This window comes from Pseudonaja textilis, chromosome 3 (genome assembly GCF_049901715.1).
Source record: "Pseudonaja textilis isolate UNSWEBS1 chromosome 3, rPseTex1.2, whole genome shotgun sequence".
NCBI classification, from domain to species: Eukaryota; Metazoa; Chordata; class Lepidosauria; order Squamata; family Elapidae; genus Pseudonaja; species Pseudonaja textilis.
The window spans coordinates 139,213,909-139,228,261 of NC_141992.1; the positions used below are offsets into that span (position 1 = coordinate 139,213,909).

A 14,353-nucleotide genomic window follows, 5' to 3' on the forward strand; every position below is an offset into this window, starting at 1 on the left:
CTGACCTATCCGCACCTTTGTCTGGGGTCTCTCAGCCTTAGGACAGTGAAATCTAAAACCACAATCATGCATAAAATGTCTGCCATGGAGGCTGGGAGACATCATCCAGCACCTATTTATCAGGAGGCAAATTAATGTCACTTCCCACTTTTCTACAATCCTCTTTACCATTGTAACTTAAAAGTGACTCTTTCCATGACCTGCATGTGCAGCCACTGAGATTTCCAAGCAAGCATAACTAACAAGCTGTGGTTTGCTTTACCGTGGGTTATTCAATAAATCACAATAAGTTGGACTGATAATACAACATACTAATTCTTAATCCATCATTTACAAGTCATATTTAAGTTCATATAATGCGATAAACTCAAATGAGCTGTTTATGGCATGGATGAAGCTATCTGAGGACTGTCTTATTTCCACTACTGAAACTAGAATTTCAGTGGAATACCAACCCGTTTAGAGAGCCAGTTTGATCTAGTGGTTAAGAGACCAGGCTAGAAATCAGGAAGAGTTCTAGTCCTGCCTTGTGCCAGTCACCTGCTTTCAACCCTAGGAAACAGGCTATGGCAAACTACTTCTAAAATCTTGCCAAGAAAACTGCAGGGATTTCTACAGGCAGTTGCCAGGAGTAACCATGGACTTGAAAGCCTGCACCCTTTAGCCCTGCACTCATATCTAAATGCTCCAGTTCTGAGAACTGTCCCAAGAAAATTACCAATGCATTTGGGATTGTTTGAAATGGAAGAAGGGACTATGCCATCCATCTGAGGGTTCTTTCCAAGGACTGGACATATTGCAGCACAACAAATCTATACACAGTGCTTTATTGCAGCACATACTTTCTCCAACAACAGACTATTGTTCTCCACTCTTTAAGGCTTTGCAAGATGATATTGCCAAGTAAATACCTAACACTTAGTCTTACAGCCTGTAAAATGGCTTACAACCTTTGCCTTCTTCCAAAAGTTCTTATATTAATTGGGAAGAGGCGCTGTCTCAATGTGGTAGTTCTTTTTCTGGTTGCTACTGAGCTCCTGGCAAAAGTCCATGCTCCAGGCAGAACTACCAAGACATGCTGTTCATGGTCCTGGCAGATGAGTGAAAGTCCTCTTGCCTGCTTGTTCATAGCTGCCCATCTCCAAACATCGCTTTTGCTTCCCTGTCCATTTGCTTTTCACCTTTCCTCCTACACACACTTTTCCTTTCCTGCCTTGGCATTTGCTTTTGTAAGCTAAGAGCCTGGGTGGAACAAGGCTGCCTCTGGATGTTGGCACATCCTTTAAAATGCCAGGGTGTGGTTTTAATTATTACAGACAGCTAAAATACCAGTCTGGATACTTATGAGTAAAGTTTTGAGTGAGTGAATGAGTGCATGAGGGAAGTGGGGGTGGGAAAGATTTTTTGCCTGGCTACTTTTCCCCTACTTCACTCAGTACAAAAGCTTCACCAAATCCTATTTGGGTCCTTACTGGAGGTAATGACTCCTCTTTTGCACCCAAGATGGACTTACAACCAGAGGGGAACTGAGACACTGACTATTGTTTGTCAATTGATTACTAAGCATCAGCCTGTAATCAATTGCAGCTGCAGAGATGGTCAACAGCATTAAGTATCGGGGTGCAGATAATTAACAATCTGAACTGGTCTCTCCACACATCATCCGTAGTGAACCATGCAAACCAGTGTCTCCCTTTCCTGCGTTGGATGGGGAGAGCACATCTTTTTCCTGTCCTGGCCACTTTTTACAGAGGCACGATTGAGAACATTTTAACAAACTGCATCTCTGTTTGGTCTGGTGGCTGCAGTACCTCAAATAGAAAGTCCATTCAGAGAGTGGTGAGGACAGCTGAGAAGATTATAGGAAGTTCACTTCCTGTCATTCAGGATACTGCTTATGAATGCTATGTGCTTAGAGCTCAAAGCATTGTTAGAGACCCCACACACCCCACTTCACAGTCTTTTTCTGGGAGGAGGTTTCAAAGTATTTTGAGCAGGATTACCAGATTCTGTAACAGCTTTGTTCCCTATGCCATCCGTCTGGTAAACTTATAAGATTCATTTCTCTCACCTTGTACATGTATACATCTGAACTAGACTGTGGTGTTTCTCCATGTCATGTGGGTATATGCATAATTTTGTATTTATGTTGTCATGTTTATTTGAAGTGAAGACCCTTTGAAAGCTGTATGCAACAAAATTTCATTTTAATGTATGCTGATTAGTGTACATTCAAAGTGACAATAAAGTTATTCTAAGTCTTTCTCTTTTAAGTCATCCATTGGAGCAATTGAATCTCAGTATCAAGAAATAGATTGAAGGCAGGTCCTGAACAATTTGACCCTTTTACAGCATTTTATGTTATAATTGATCAGTGCTATTGCTTTGCAGAAAATGAATTACTTACATTTCCCAATCTAGACGAATACTTGAATTAAACATGCATATGCATAGAGTGGTTTCGCTAAAGAAAGTGTTTCTAAAACACATTTGTCAGAAACATTCAGCTGTATTCTGTTCAATAACTCATGGAAAAAAAAATACCTTGTGTTAATTATGTCCAATTTTTTCCATAACATAACTCTTTATAGAGGAGGCTTTGTACTGCCACCTAGTGATCTGTTTTTCATGACATAATGGCCAAGCAGTGAAAGATCCAATAAACAGTGAAAGATCCAACTGTGAACAGGGGACTTCAGTAAATTGATTGCTGCAAACTACCAATGAAGTACAGGAGCTGTATTTCAGAACTCAAACCACAAATTCCCATTCTTTGAGATTGCGAGATAATATTTCACAGCATCGTTATTGATAGTTTTAATCACTAAGTTACTGACTCCACTTACTCTGGATTTCCCTCCTCCCCAAACTATAAACAGTTAATTTAAATTACACAAAGAAGTTAATGAGTAGCTTAAAATCTATCTTTTCTTCTGCACTATTGAAAATGTTTATGCTTACAATCTAAATTTATGACGTAGAAGAACTGATTGTAAATATATTGCAATTTATGGTGCGTTGTGAAAGCTGTAGGACAAAATTTTCTTCAGTTTAGAAGCTGTATCCACGATGCACCATAAATTGTCTTTATATGCAGATGATACACTGAGTTTATATGTACCAAGTAACTGAAAAGAGTGAAGAGTTTTTTAGGTTACAATCTGATCATCTGAAAGACCAGAACAAACAATTACTGTACATTGGGGACATACAGATTTCCAAAGATTAAGGCTATCCAGGCAGAAAAAAAAAAACACAGTGTAATTTGAAAACCTTATGGCAATGCCCCTCTGTATTTTTCGGAAGGTTTATCCTTCCTACAACAGCCACAGACTCTTAGTTACCCCTTGAAAATTATGCTTTCTCCAATAGACGGTGGATAAAAATGAATGATGAGCCTGCTTGTCTCATTCATTATGAAGATAAAGCTGCTGCTTAAGTTATTACAGCTTACACTTATATAGAATAATATATGCTTACCCAGCAGTGTAAATTCATAATGTGGCGTGTATGATAATTCTCTGGCTGAGTTCTTATAGTAAATCATCATGTAGTTTATTTGGTTTGGCTAAGTCAAATGGGTGAATCTTGGAGTTAGGGTTTTTAATAACCCAGTTGTAATTTATTTTCTAACCATTGCTAAACAAACCATGCCTTAGCACAATATAGAAACCAGGTCATAGATTGTTATGTTCATTCAAAGAATTGTATGTTAATGCTTTTGTTGGCAGCAGTTATCATGCTTGGATCAATTGTAGCAGCTATAAATGAATATGTTGAAGACTCAGGGCAGATTGGACATACTAAGGTACCTTCTTACAACAACCCTAAAAGCTGATTATGCTCAAAGGTATCATCCCAACCACCCTCCTGAATATTACTAGTACATCTTATACAGCAGATAAAACAGACGTGTGTTGATTCATGTGAGATATTGCCTTAACCTTTCCAAATTAGCATTGAACTAAATGTAACATACATGCATACATGCACACACATACATATTTAAAAACTGTTAGTTTACTTCTTAATTACAAAGCAGTATGATAGATAAGTTCTTTGGAAGCAGAAGAATAGTAAGGGAAAGAATGTGTTGAGTAATTTCTTATCTGTTACTTTATCCTTTAATTCCCTTTCCTAGTAATTTTGCTATGTTGTAATGTTTCAGGTAAGATGCAGTATTAATAGCTGATTCCGCATATCAACTGAACTCAGATTGTATTAATTCCCATTGTTCATTTGTAACACATTCTTTCCCTAATTTATGTTTTAATCTTGTTAAATGAATATATTTTTGGGCTTATGCTAGTCTTGACAATAATAAAGATTTCATTTGATTTGATATACTCTGTTAGGCTGCAGAAAAATACAGATTACACATTATGTGATATGTGAACCCAATCATTGTGGCATAAACATAGTGTATGGTTTAGCAAATGTGTAAATGACCCCACAGCACAGCAGTGTCTTCAGTTAATGACGAGTACAATGGGTCAATCTACTTCAAAGCATAATTTTCTAGAATTCTAGAACTAGCCAGGACTGGAGAAAAATAATGAGGCTGAAATTAAACCTTACACACTTATGTTAAGAGTGCTAGGATGTATTCATTACTATTATTGACTATGTTCAGTTATACTTCCATTTATTGAATAATGCTTGTGAAAGGAGCAGTACATAAAGAAAATATATGCCTGGATTTAGGTGTTGGATATGTTCACAGTGAAATTACTGATATATATGTAATATAAGAAATTTAGTAGTTGATTTGCATCTTTGTAGGCTTTTTATTCCAGTGGGCTTAGTAAGCACTTAGGCAGAATTCCTAAATGCACTTTCCTAGAAATTAATATCATTTACACAAATGGGATTTTAATGTAAATGGATTTAGGACTGGGTACTTAGAAAGCAATGGTGCCAGTAAAATTACTGTCATTTTGTATTACTGGAATATTTCTAGTGTATTTATCCAGAGCAGAATCAATGCTTCTGGTGGGGGAAATGCCTTTACGGCATCTACCCATTTTCCCATCTGCTGTGGAGTTTCAGGGACCCTAGAGAAGATATGGGAAGTCTAGGGAGAAGGAGGGAGAAGGAGTGGGTGTCAGCATACATGTTAACTTCACAGAGTCATGCATAGGAAATAGGCAGCCATATAAATGTATTAAATAAACAAATAAGACATTACGTTGATTCCTTGGTTTAAATCATCATAGTTACCTGGGAATTCTGGTGGCCTTTCCTTCAAAAACATTTCGGTCTGAAGATTTTGTTTGACCTTATTTTTTGTATAATTTTATTAGAACAGCATGTAAGCAAATGATTTTGTATACAGTATTCTATTTTTGTAAATGAAAAGTAAGAGACTGAAGTGCTATTGTTAAGTTGTGCGGCCTGATTTATATGTTAAAATGTTTATATGCTCTCCCAGGGGCATCTCTGGGGAAGTGTAAAAAAAAAAAAAAAGCCAGTCATGGCAACTGATTGAACCAGTGGTGGGATTCAAATATTTTTACTACCGTTTCTGTGGGCGTGGCTTGGTGGGTGTGGCAGGGGAAGAATACTGTAAAATCACCAGTCAGAGGCGGTATTTGCCAGTTCTCCGAACTACTCAAAATTTTTGCTACCGGTTCTCTAGAACTGGTCAGAACCTGCTGAATACCATCTCTGGATTGAACCCCTTGTACATGCGTGTGTTTTGACACACATAGAAATGGGATGGGGTGTGGATTGCATTGCCGTAACCTTTATCTGTACATTTTAACACATCTTCCCCAGATGGATGCTCTGAATCCCATCTTTTCAGTTCGTTTTTAGGCCCCAGGATTTAAAAGTTTAAAAACAATAAAATCAGGTAGAAATTTCATATCTGGTAGCAACAACAAAAGTAACAGTGAAAGAAAATAATTATTGAAGTTAAAACCAATCTAAAAACAAAGAGGACATGAATATGTTTGTTATAATTGTCCTACAGGTGGGTACATTAGAGACAGTGATCAGACTCTGTCGATACGCATCTTTTAGCTTTTTGAGCTTAAAATTAGATGATTTATTTAGATCTAGAAGTAAGATTTAGAAAGCCATTCTTTAGAAAATGGATAACTTCAGTTGGTATCTTATGCATTCATTATAACATTTTTAAAGCATATGCAAGAAACGTGACAGACATATTTAGGAAAATATCCAGTCTAATTGTAATTAATAGTGCATTTTAATTGTTTTTAATATTACTTTTTAAATTAAAGAGTGTTTATTCCAGCTATAAACTTATTTCATATATCATATTGTGCCTCAATTTAAGAGCTCATAGCATTTAATATCTGAAACTATATTTAAGGCTAACTAACCTGAACCAATCCTGAATGAGTAGCACTTTATCTGTTTATTCTCATAAACAAATGACTTGATTAGAGATTGATTTAATGACTTTGATACAAATTTAATAGTTGAATACAATTTTACTGATTGCGTGATTAAGGTCTTCAAATGTGGATACATCCTGGGATTCCCTTGATTATAATCCTATACGTTATTATAATTTTATAAAAATATGATTACTTTTATGAGACTGAACAGATAGCTCAAATTAGTTTTGTAAGACAGTAACAATTCTATTTAACATACATTAATTTCTTAGGTGCAGTTGATTAGGAGCAGAATATAGGTCTTCTATTAAATAAGATCCCTGTACATCCAGTTCATAATTATTTCTATTGATAGTCGGTAGGCCTCTTGGGTGGGGGTGATGGGTTTGAAAAAGGAGTTTTTAGACATGTGATACTACTATCAGGTGCTGCCAATCTCTTACAATGCTTCCCTTCAGACCATGTATTGCTGTTTTATATTGTTTTGTGACTTGTGAGCAATTTCTGCCATCTCAACACTGTGGCTCCATGGTTTGATATGTTTAATTAAACTGGCATAAATAGCAGTTGGAATCCTTATTAGCAGTGCAAAGTTAACATTATTGGCAGCCTATACTAACTTTTGGTGGGCTTTCCAGTCATTACCTACCTATAATGGTTTTATAATAAAGTAGTCCCAAAGTGGAATAGGCCCAAAGATGAGTACAGGGCTGTCAAACTCTCAGCCCGTGGGCCGGATGCATCATATGCTGGCCACATCCACGCTTGGTTTAGCAAAGGGAAAAAAAGTCTCGATATGTCATGTGATGCTGCTGTGACGTGAGTTTGACACCCCTGCACTAATGGAACAAACATGGAAAAAGCAGCATTTATTGCCTTTTCTGTTTCTCTTTATAAATACTTTACTTAGGATGAGAAGAAAGGGAGGGAGAGATTTTTCATCAGTCCAGCAATTGGAGGGAATTGGACAAGCACACCTAACTTTCAGCTGCTGTGATGCCACCTAATTCAGGTGGGTTCTGACTATAGAGGACCAAACCATTATAAAGAGATGGGCAGGTTTTCCTCTTTCAGATGTCCCATTCTACTCCAGTTTATTTTATCTCTTATTAGACTTTCTGAGGAAACCCTAGATGGCTTACAATCACAAGTTTACAGTTTAGCTAGAGTTATGGCTACCAGATTCTGTCTAGGGTAGTTTATTGTGAAAAGTCAGGTGTGCTGTTGCCTCTTTGTCTTTTGGTCACAATTTTTCATTCTTTTGAAAATGAAAAATTGTGATCAAAAGATGACTCTAGGTGTCTTGATCACAATACCACCCAGAGTCATTTTTGTGTGTGCTGGGTGGCCATACACAGTATATATGATAAATAAATGGTAATATGTTACATATATCTTTTACTAAGCATCAACCAATCTTTATGGTAAAAGGTTTGTATTTTAGATCAGGGGTCTCCAACCTTGGCAACTTTAAGCCTGGTGGACTTCAACTTTGTTTTGTGGCCTTCAACTTTGCTTTGCTGGCTGGAGAATTCTGGGAGTTGAAGTCCGCCAGGCTTAAAGTTGCCAAGGTTGGAGACCCCTGCTTTAGATACACACCTACATGCACGTGTTGAAGGATCAGTGTCATCTTGTCGTTTTTTAGATTAAAGCCTTCAAGGGCTACTGTCAGTCGCTGTCAATACTAATAGGTGAAAGGGATAACGGTCTTTCAGCACATAATTCATCACACACATTGATTTAATGGCTACTGCTTAAGCCTGTTTGATTCACATGGAATTAATGTAGACCAGGCGAGCGAACAGGGGAAGTGGAATGTTAAGATGTAACATACTTGAACAGCAGTGAGAAACGCAGGGAAGTATATGATACTAACTGCATTATTTGCCCTGTAAACCAATCTTTGTTCTGTTTACAAGTCTGCTGGATCAGACCTTTCCCTAGGGTTTTTTGTTTTTCTTTTTTTGGCCTTCCTTCTGCAAGATGATGATGGCGGAGGGAGCAAAAGTGACAGAAGGGATTACTCTCCATAATGTAATTTGTGAAATACAAGACTGCCCCTTGTTCACCCCAAACAATCTCTAGCCCTTCTGGAGGGTGGGGTGGGGAGAATGGGTGGGTTTAAGAGCTCCAGCTGATCGACAGGATTTATCAGTCAGCCCAGGAGGAACTACATTGGAAGAACCATACTGCCAAGAAGCAGGTAGAGGTCTTCTACGCCCTAAAGGCTGGTTTGTAGGTTTAATTAGATATATACTACGAGTCCAAAAATCTTTTAATTGGGGTGGGGTGAGGGAATCCATGCCCTGCTCGCATGGATTTTCAGGGGAAATAATGTAAGAGAAATACTGCCCAAGCAGGGTGAAGGTACTCATTGTATTGGCGGCGAACGGGTCCGTTGCTTCCTCAGGTCTCAGAAGGAGATGAAACAAAAGCACGTGTCATTTTTTTTGTTTTTGTTTTTGTTTTTGTTTTGGCGAGGTAAGGCAAAGCAGCCACTTTTACTTCTAGGCAGATGCTGAAGCTCCCAGCACAGAGGGGCCTCCTTTCTCCATCCCCCTCCACCCCACCCCTTCCTGGAGTCGAGTTTCGCACAGGCGCGCGGCTGCTCTCTCTCGCTCTCTCTTCCTCTCTCTCTCTCTTTACACGCTCAGTCACTCTCCTCGTACTCGGTCAGTCTCTCGCGTGTTGTGTCTCTCTCTCGCGCGCGCGCGCACGCAGACACCCACCAATACACACGCAGGGAAGTAGGAGGAGAGAACGCAAAACGTAAAAAAAAAAAAGTAGGGAGTGCGGGGTGGGTGGGAGAGAAATCTCAGTTGCACTTCTGGCCCTTTTAAAAAGTTTGTGTAAATTGGAATGAGGTCAGATTTGGAGCTTCTCATTGCACACGGCGATTGGGTTCCAAGCCAATCGGAACCGAAGGGCGGGGTTTTGGCACGACGGAGCGTTGGATACAGCCTAGGATTGGCTTAGAAAAGAGCTGAGGAAGGATAAAGCCGCACGAGGCGGAATTGAGCGCCGCTCTAAGCTGCAGCAAGAGAAAGCGTGTGTAGTGGGGCGGGGGAAAAAAAGAAAAAAAAGAAAGAGGCCAAGTCCGTAGTCCCGGTTTGTACATGTCTCTTTCCTTTTCGGGGGGCTGTGCATCTACAGGCGAGCAAAACGGGACTCTATACATTTTCTGCACCAGTCACTCTTTTTCCTATTGGGAAGGCATCCGGTTATTCATGCTACTCGGGTGCAGGAGCGGGGCTTTTTACCCCCAGCTAACTCCCTGGCAGCCGCTGAATAACCATAGAAAAAACTCTTGATCCCTCCAATTGCGAGTTCTTGGACGAAGATTTTTTTTTAATCATTATTACCGGTTTCGCTTGGCGACGTGGGCATTTTTCATTTTTTTGGTAGGGTTTTTGTGTCTGTATCTTAAGGATTTTTTTTTAGTAGTGGGCGTGCTGCTTCTGCCGAGACACCGAGTACAGTATTAGGAGAGGGTGAAAGACGGGGGCAAAAAAAGCCACCCACTTGTGAACGCCAGAGTGGGGGAAGAGGTGAGAGAGAGAAAAGTAGGATTGGCAGCTGTTTTGGTTTTTTTTTACTTTTTTTTAAAAGCAAGGCACTCTTTTCACTTAGAGAGCCGGGAGTCTGCTCTCAAACTCGCAGTGCAAAGTTGCGGCGAGAGGCGTGCGCAAGTAGCTGGAGAGGCAAACGCGGTGTGGAGCTACAACTACTTCCCGGAGGGAGTCGTGCCTTAAATAACGGAGGAACCAAGCGCTGGCCAAAGGGGGCTTGGAGAGCTCCGAACTGAGCGGCAAAGTTGAGGGTCTTGTTTCCAGCGGGTGGCCAAGCTGAGCTCCACCGACTTCCCCGCAGCCGCTGCGGCGCGCGCCGAGCCCCCAAAATGGTGCAGCAGACGAACAACGCGGAGAACACGGAAGCCCTCCTGGCCGGTGAGAGCTCGGACTCCGGGGCCAGCATCGAACTGGGCATCGCCTCTTCTCCCACTCCGGGCTCGACTGCTTCGACCGGGGGCAAAGCGGACGATCCGAGCTGGTGCAAGACGCCCAGCGGGCACATCAAGCGGCCCATGAACGCCTTCATGGTGTGGTCTCAGATCGAGCGGAGGAAGATCATGGAGCAGTCCCCGGACATGCACAACGCGGAGATCTCCAAGCGCCTGGGCAAGCGGTGGAAGCTGCTCAAGGACAGCGACAAGATCCCTTTCATCCGGGAGGCGGAGCGGCTGCGCCTCAAGCACATGGCGGACTATCCCGACTACAAGTACCGACCCAGGAAGAAGGTGAAATCGGGCACGAACTCTGGGAAGCCGGGTGAGAAGAGCGGGGGTGGAGGGAGTGGCGGCGGCGGCGGCAATCAGGGAGCAGCCGCCTCCGCTGCTGCTTCCAACTCTTCCAAGCTTGCCCAGAAAAAGGGCAGTGCCGCCAAACTCTCTCCCAGTGGCGCCGGCAAGCCGCATCCCAAACTCAGCCCGAGCGGAGGAGGCGGCACAAAAGCTCCGTCCTCTTTTGCATCGGAACAGCCGGCTGCCCTCCTGCCCCCGGAGCACCATTCTCTCTACAAATCCCGCGCCGCCTCGCCGGGCTCCTCCTCGCCCTCCAGCAGCAGCAGCAGCAGCCATAGCAGCAGCCGGCATCTCCCTGAGAAGAAGGCCAAGCGGCTCTTCCTCTTCTCCCACTCGTCGCCCGGCGGCGCCGTTCCGGCCAGCCCGACCCTCAGCACTTCCACAGAAGCCAGCGACCCGTTGAGCCTCTACGACGAAGTAGCGGCCATGGGCGGACGCCCGGACGGCGGGGGCGAGCCCTCCGCTTCCCCCGTGGGCGACTGCTCCCCTTCGGACCACCGAAGCTACACCAGCCTGCGGGCGCCGTCGCCGACCCTTTCGACCTCGCACTCTTCGTCGGCTTCCTCCTCCGCCTCCTGCGCTTCCTCCTCCTCGGACGACGAGTTCGAAGACGACCTGTTGGACCTCAACCCCAGCCCGGGCTTCGACAGCATGGCGCTGGGCAGTCTGAGCTCCTCGGTCCTCGACAGGGATCTGGATTTTAACTTGGAGCCTGGCTCCGGCTCTCACTTTGAGTTCCCAGACTATTGTACCCCGGAGGTAAGTGAGATGATCTCGGGAGACTGGCTCGAATCCAGCATTTCCAACTTGGTATTTACGTACTGAGTTGAGGGGGGGACCGAAGGATTAAGAGGAGAGAGCAAGCGGCGCGAGTGGGGGAAGGGAAGAGACGCGGACATGGCGCTCAACCCCCTCAGGCGCGCTTGCAAAACTGGAGAGCGAGCATTTCACCCACGGTTGAGGATGGTCCCCAATTTCCCCCTCCCCACCGTTACTGACACTGACTTGAGTAGGGGGGGGGGGTGCGCGCGTGGGTTTTTTTTTCTTCTTTAATGTGCTAACCCGGCGAAAGGGATCAACGCGTTCTTCACCGAGAAAGCTACCACAGAAATAACAACGGGACTAAAATCGATCCCCCACCCCCTTTTTCGTCCACGTTTCATCCTCCTTTTGCAGCCGAAGTACGAGAGAAGCACGTTTCAGACTCCGGTGAGAATCTAGTGGCTTAAACAGGAATGGCAACTTTACAAGCAGGAGGGGGTGGAAATCTCGCACATCTTTTGCTGGTTGAATTGGAAGGGAGGGAGATTCTGCGATGTGTATTAGATGTGTCCTTTGGGTTAGGAGCTGAATGCTGGTGCTCTAAAACAAATCTGCAGAGCTGCAGCCAATTTGCGTTTTTGGAAGGTTCTCTTGTTATACATCAAAAGGGATGGGGGGAAAGAGGATGGCCCTGGGAACTGGACCGAGCCCTAAATGGAATGAAAAGGCAAGACAAGCATTTGTAAACTGAACTGGAAATTCGGCTGAAAACAAAAATAATAAAATCGAAAAGGATTTGCACGTATGTGGGAGAAGGTGGTGATTTTCTTTGCCACCCATTACCTTATATTCATAGAAATCATATGTGGAATTTCAGCAACACATAACTTTTTTTAAAATGGAAACATTCTATAGAACATACCAACTGTAATAATGTGGTACACATTACAGGGGAAATTGAGGGCGATTGCTCTTTCTTGCAAAAATGTGTTTTTCTTACTCAGAATCGTGATGGTGTTGGATTATTTCTCTGGTGGGTTTTAATATAGCATGTTATCCTATCTTTTGGAGGGTTTTTTTTGTAAGACTGTTGAACAGTTTAAAAAGAAATAGTGTTAGAATAATATAAAAAGCAGATAGATGGCGCTATGTTTGATTCCTTCAAAAATTATCACCAGCTTTTTTTCACTCTTAACTCTTTAAAGGATTCAAACGCAACTCAAATCTGTGCTGGACTTCAAAAAAGAACACAGGACCAAATTTTTCCTCAGTGTGTGTGTGTGTATGTGTGTGTGTTCCTCTGTAGCTGTAAATGAAGACTTTTTTCACACCAGGATTCATTCTTGAAATGTTTTTTTTTTTCTTTCTAAATGGAATTGGATGCCATTTTATAAGTGAAGTATTTATACTGGCCAAATGTTTTTACTTGTATTCCTTTGTCCTTTTTTTGATAGTTCTGTTTGTTACCCACACCATTTTTATGTCACCTTCACTGAAGGGCTAGAGTTTTAACTTTTAATTTTTATATTTAAATGTAGACTTTTGACACTTTTAAAAACAGAAGAGAAGATGAAAACGTTTGATTATTTTCTCAGTGTATTTTTGTAAAAAATATATAAGGGGTGTAAATTGCTGTTTTGGATTTCCTGATTATAAATAGGGCTGCTGGTTAATCTCTCACACAAAATCAGTCCCTACTTTCATCATGTTTACACTCCAATCTGCAGGCTTCTTAAAGAGACAGTATCTCTTCTATCTACCATTCAACTCTACTTGTGAGTTGACAGAGGGATTGAACTCTAATTCACTGTAGGGCTAATTTCTAACAAATCTTCCCTCAAAATAAATGTTACATTGTACAGAGAAAACAATATTTTTCAGGAAAAAGGGATCCTGTAGCTTTAACTTCAAAACCACATCTTTTGCACTTTTTGTAAGCAAAAACAAAGTAAATAAAAACCATGCCATTTAAATCACTGGACCTATCTAAATGCCGATTTGAGTTCGCAACACTATGTACTGCATTTTTCATTCTTGTATTTGACTATTTAATCCTTATACTTGTCGCTAAGTATAATTGTTTTAGTCTCTTATGGCATGATGATAGCATATGTATTCAGGTTTATAGCTGTTGTGTTTAAGATGAGAAAAAGTGAAAACATCTTTGTACATTTAAGTCTGTATAATAATAAGCAAAAAAGATTGTGTGTTTATGTATGTTAATATAACATGACAGGCATGAGGACATCTGCCTAATGAAGAGGTTCCGTTAAGGGTTTTTTAATCTTTGGTTTCCTTTTTAGTTTTTTGGTCATCCATCCTGTGCAATATGCTGTGTGGAATATCTTTGTCTAAGGATCTGCCCATAATAACAATGTTGGGTGGGGAGGGGAGGGGAGGGGAAAGCTGGCTAATAAAAGCCAAGTTCACTGCCTGTCAGATTGTCAATATTCTTTCTGTAAATAACCTTTTCCCCAAAGGAAATAAAATCAGCTGGAACTGAACCCTAAAACCCTGCTCCTATTGTCATTATTTTAGACTTTCTGGCTGTGTATTTTTGCCCTGTCAAATAACAGCTCTGCATATACGAGACCCATCACTGCGAAATGCTTTCAATAGAGAAATGTGTCTCTCCTCCCCTTCCCGCCAGCTGAAGCCTCATCTCTTTGTGCGTCCTTGGAGGTGTTCTGTGCTTGCATGCTTTCTAGGAATAGGCATGTATTAAGAAAACGTTAATAGCGTTTTCAGGGGAAAGGCCAAAAGACTAGAATGGGAGATGGACTTGTGCTCAGAGAAGGCCATTAGAGAGGAAATGCAACTATAAGGAATGTGCTTTAAAAGGTGCTATTATTAACCATTTTGTCCT

At 41.8% G+C, this 14,353-nt stretch overlaps 1 protein-coding gene across 1 annotated transcript; it reads left to right on the plus strand.

Moving 5' to 3' along the window:
• The first annotated feature begins 9,366 nt into the window (after positions 1–9,366).
• SOX4 (SRY-box transcription factor 4) lies at positions 9,367–13,999 on the plus strand. The gene has a single exon (XM_087930945.1). The coding sequence runs from the start codon at positions 10,264–10,266 to the stop codon at positions 11,548–11,550; it is 1,287 nt and encodes a 428-aa protein (XP_087787071.1). The 5' UTR covers positions 9,367–10,263; the 3' UTR covers positions 11,551–13,999.
• The last annotated feature ends 354 nt before the right edge of the window (positions 14,000–14,353 follow it).

Excerpts from the sequence above, each read along its gene's own strand:
- SOX4 (XM_087930945.1), top strand. The coding sequence starts at position 10,264 with ATGGTGCAGCAGACGAACAACGCGGAGAACACGGAAGCCCTCCTGGCC.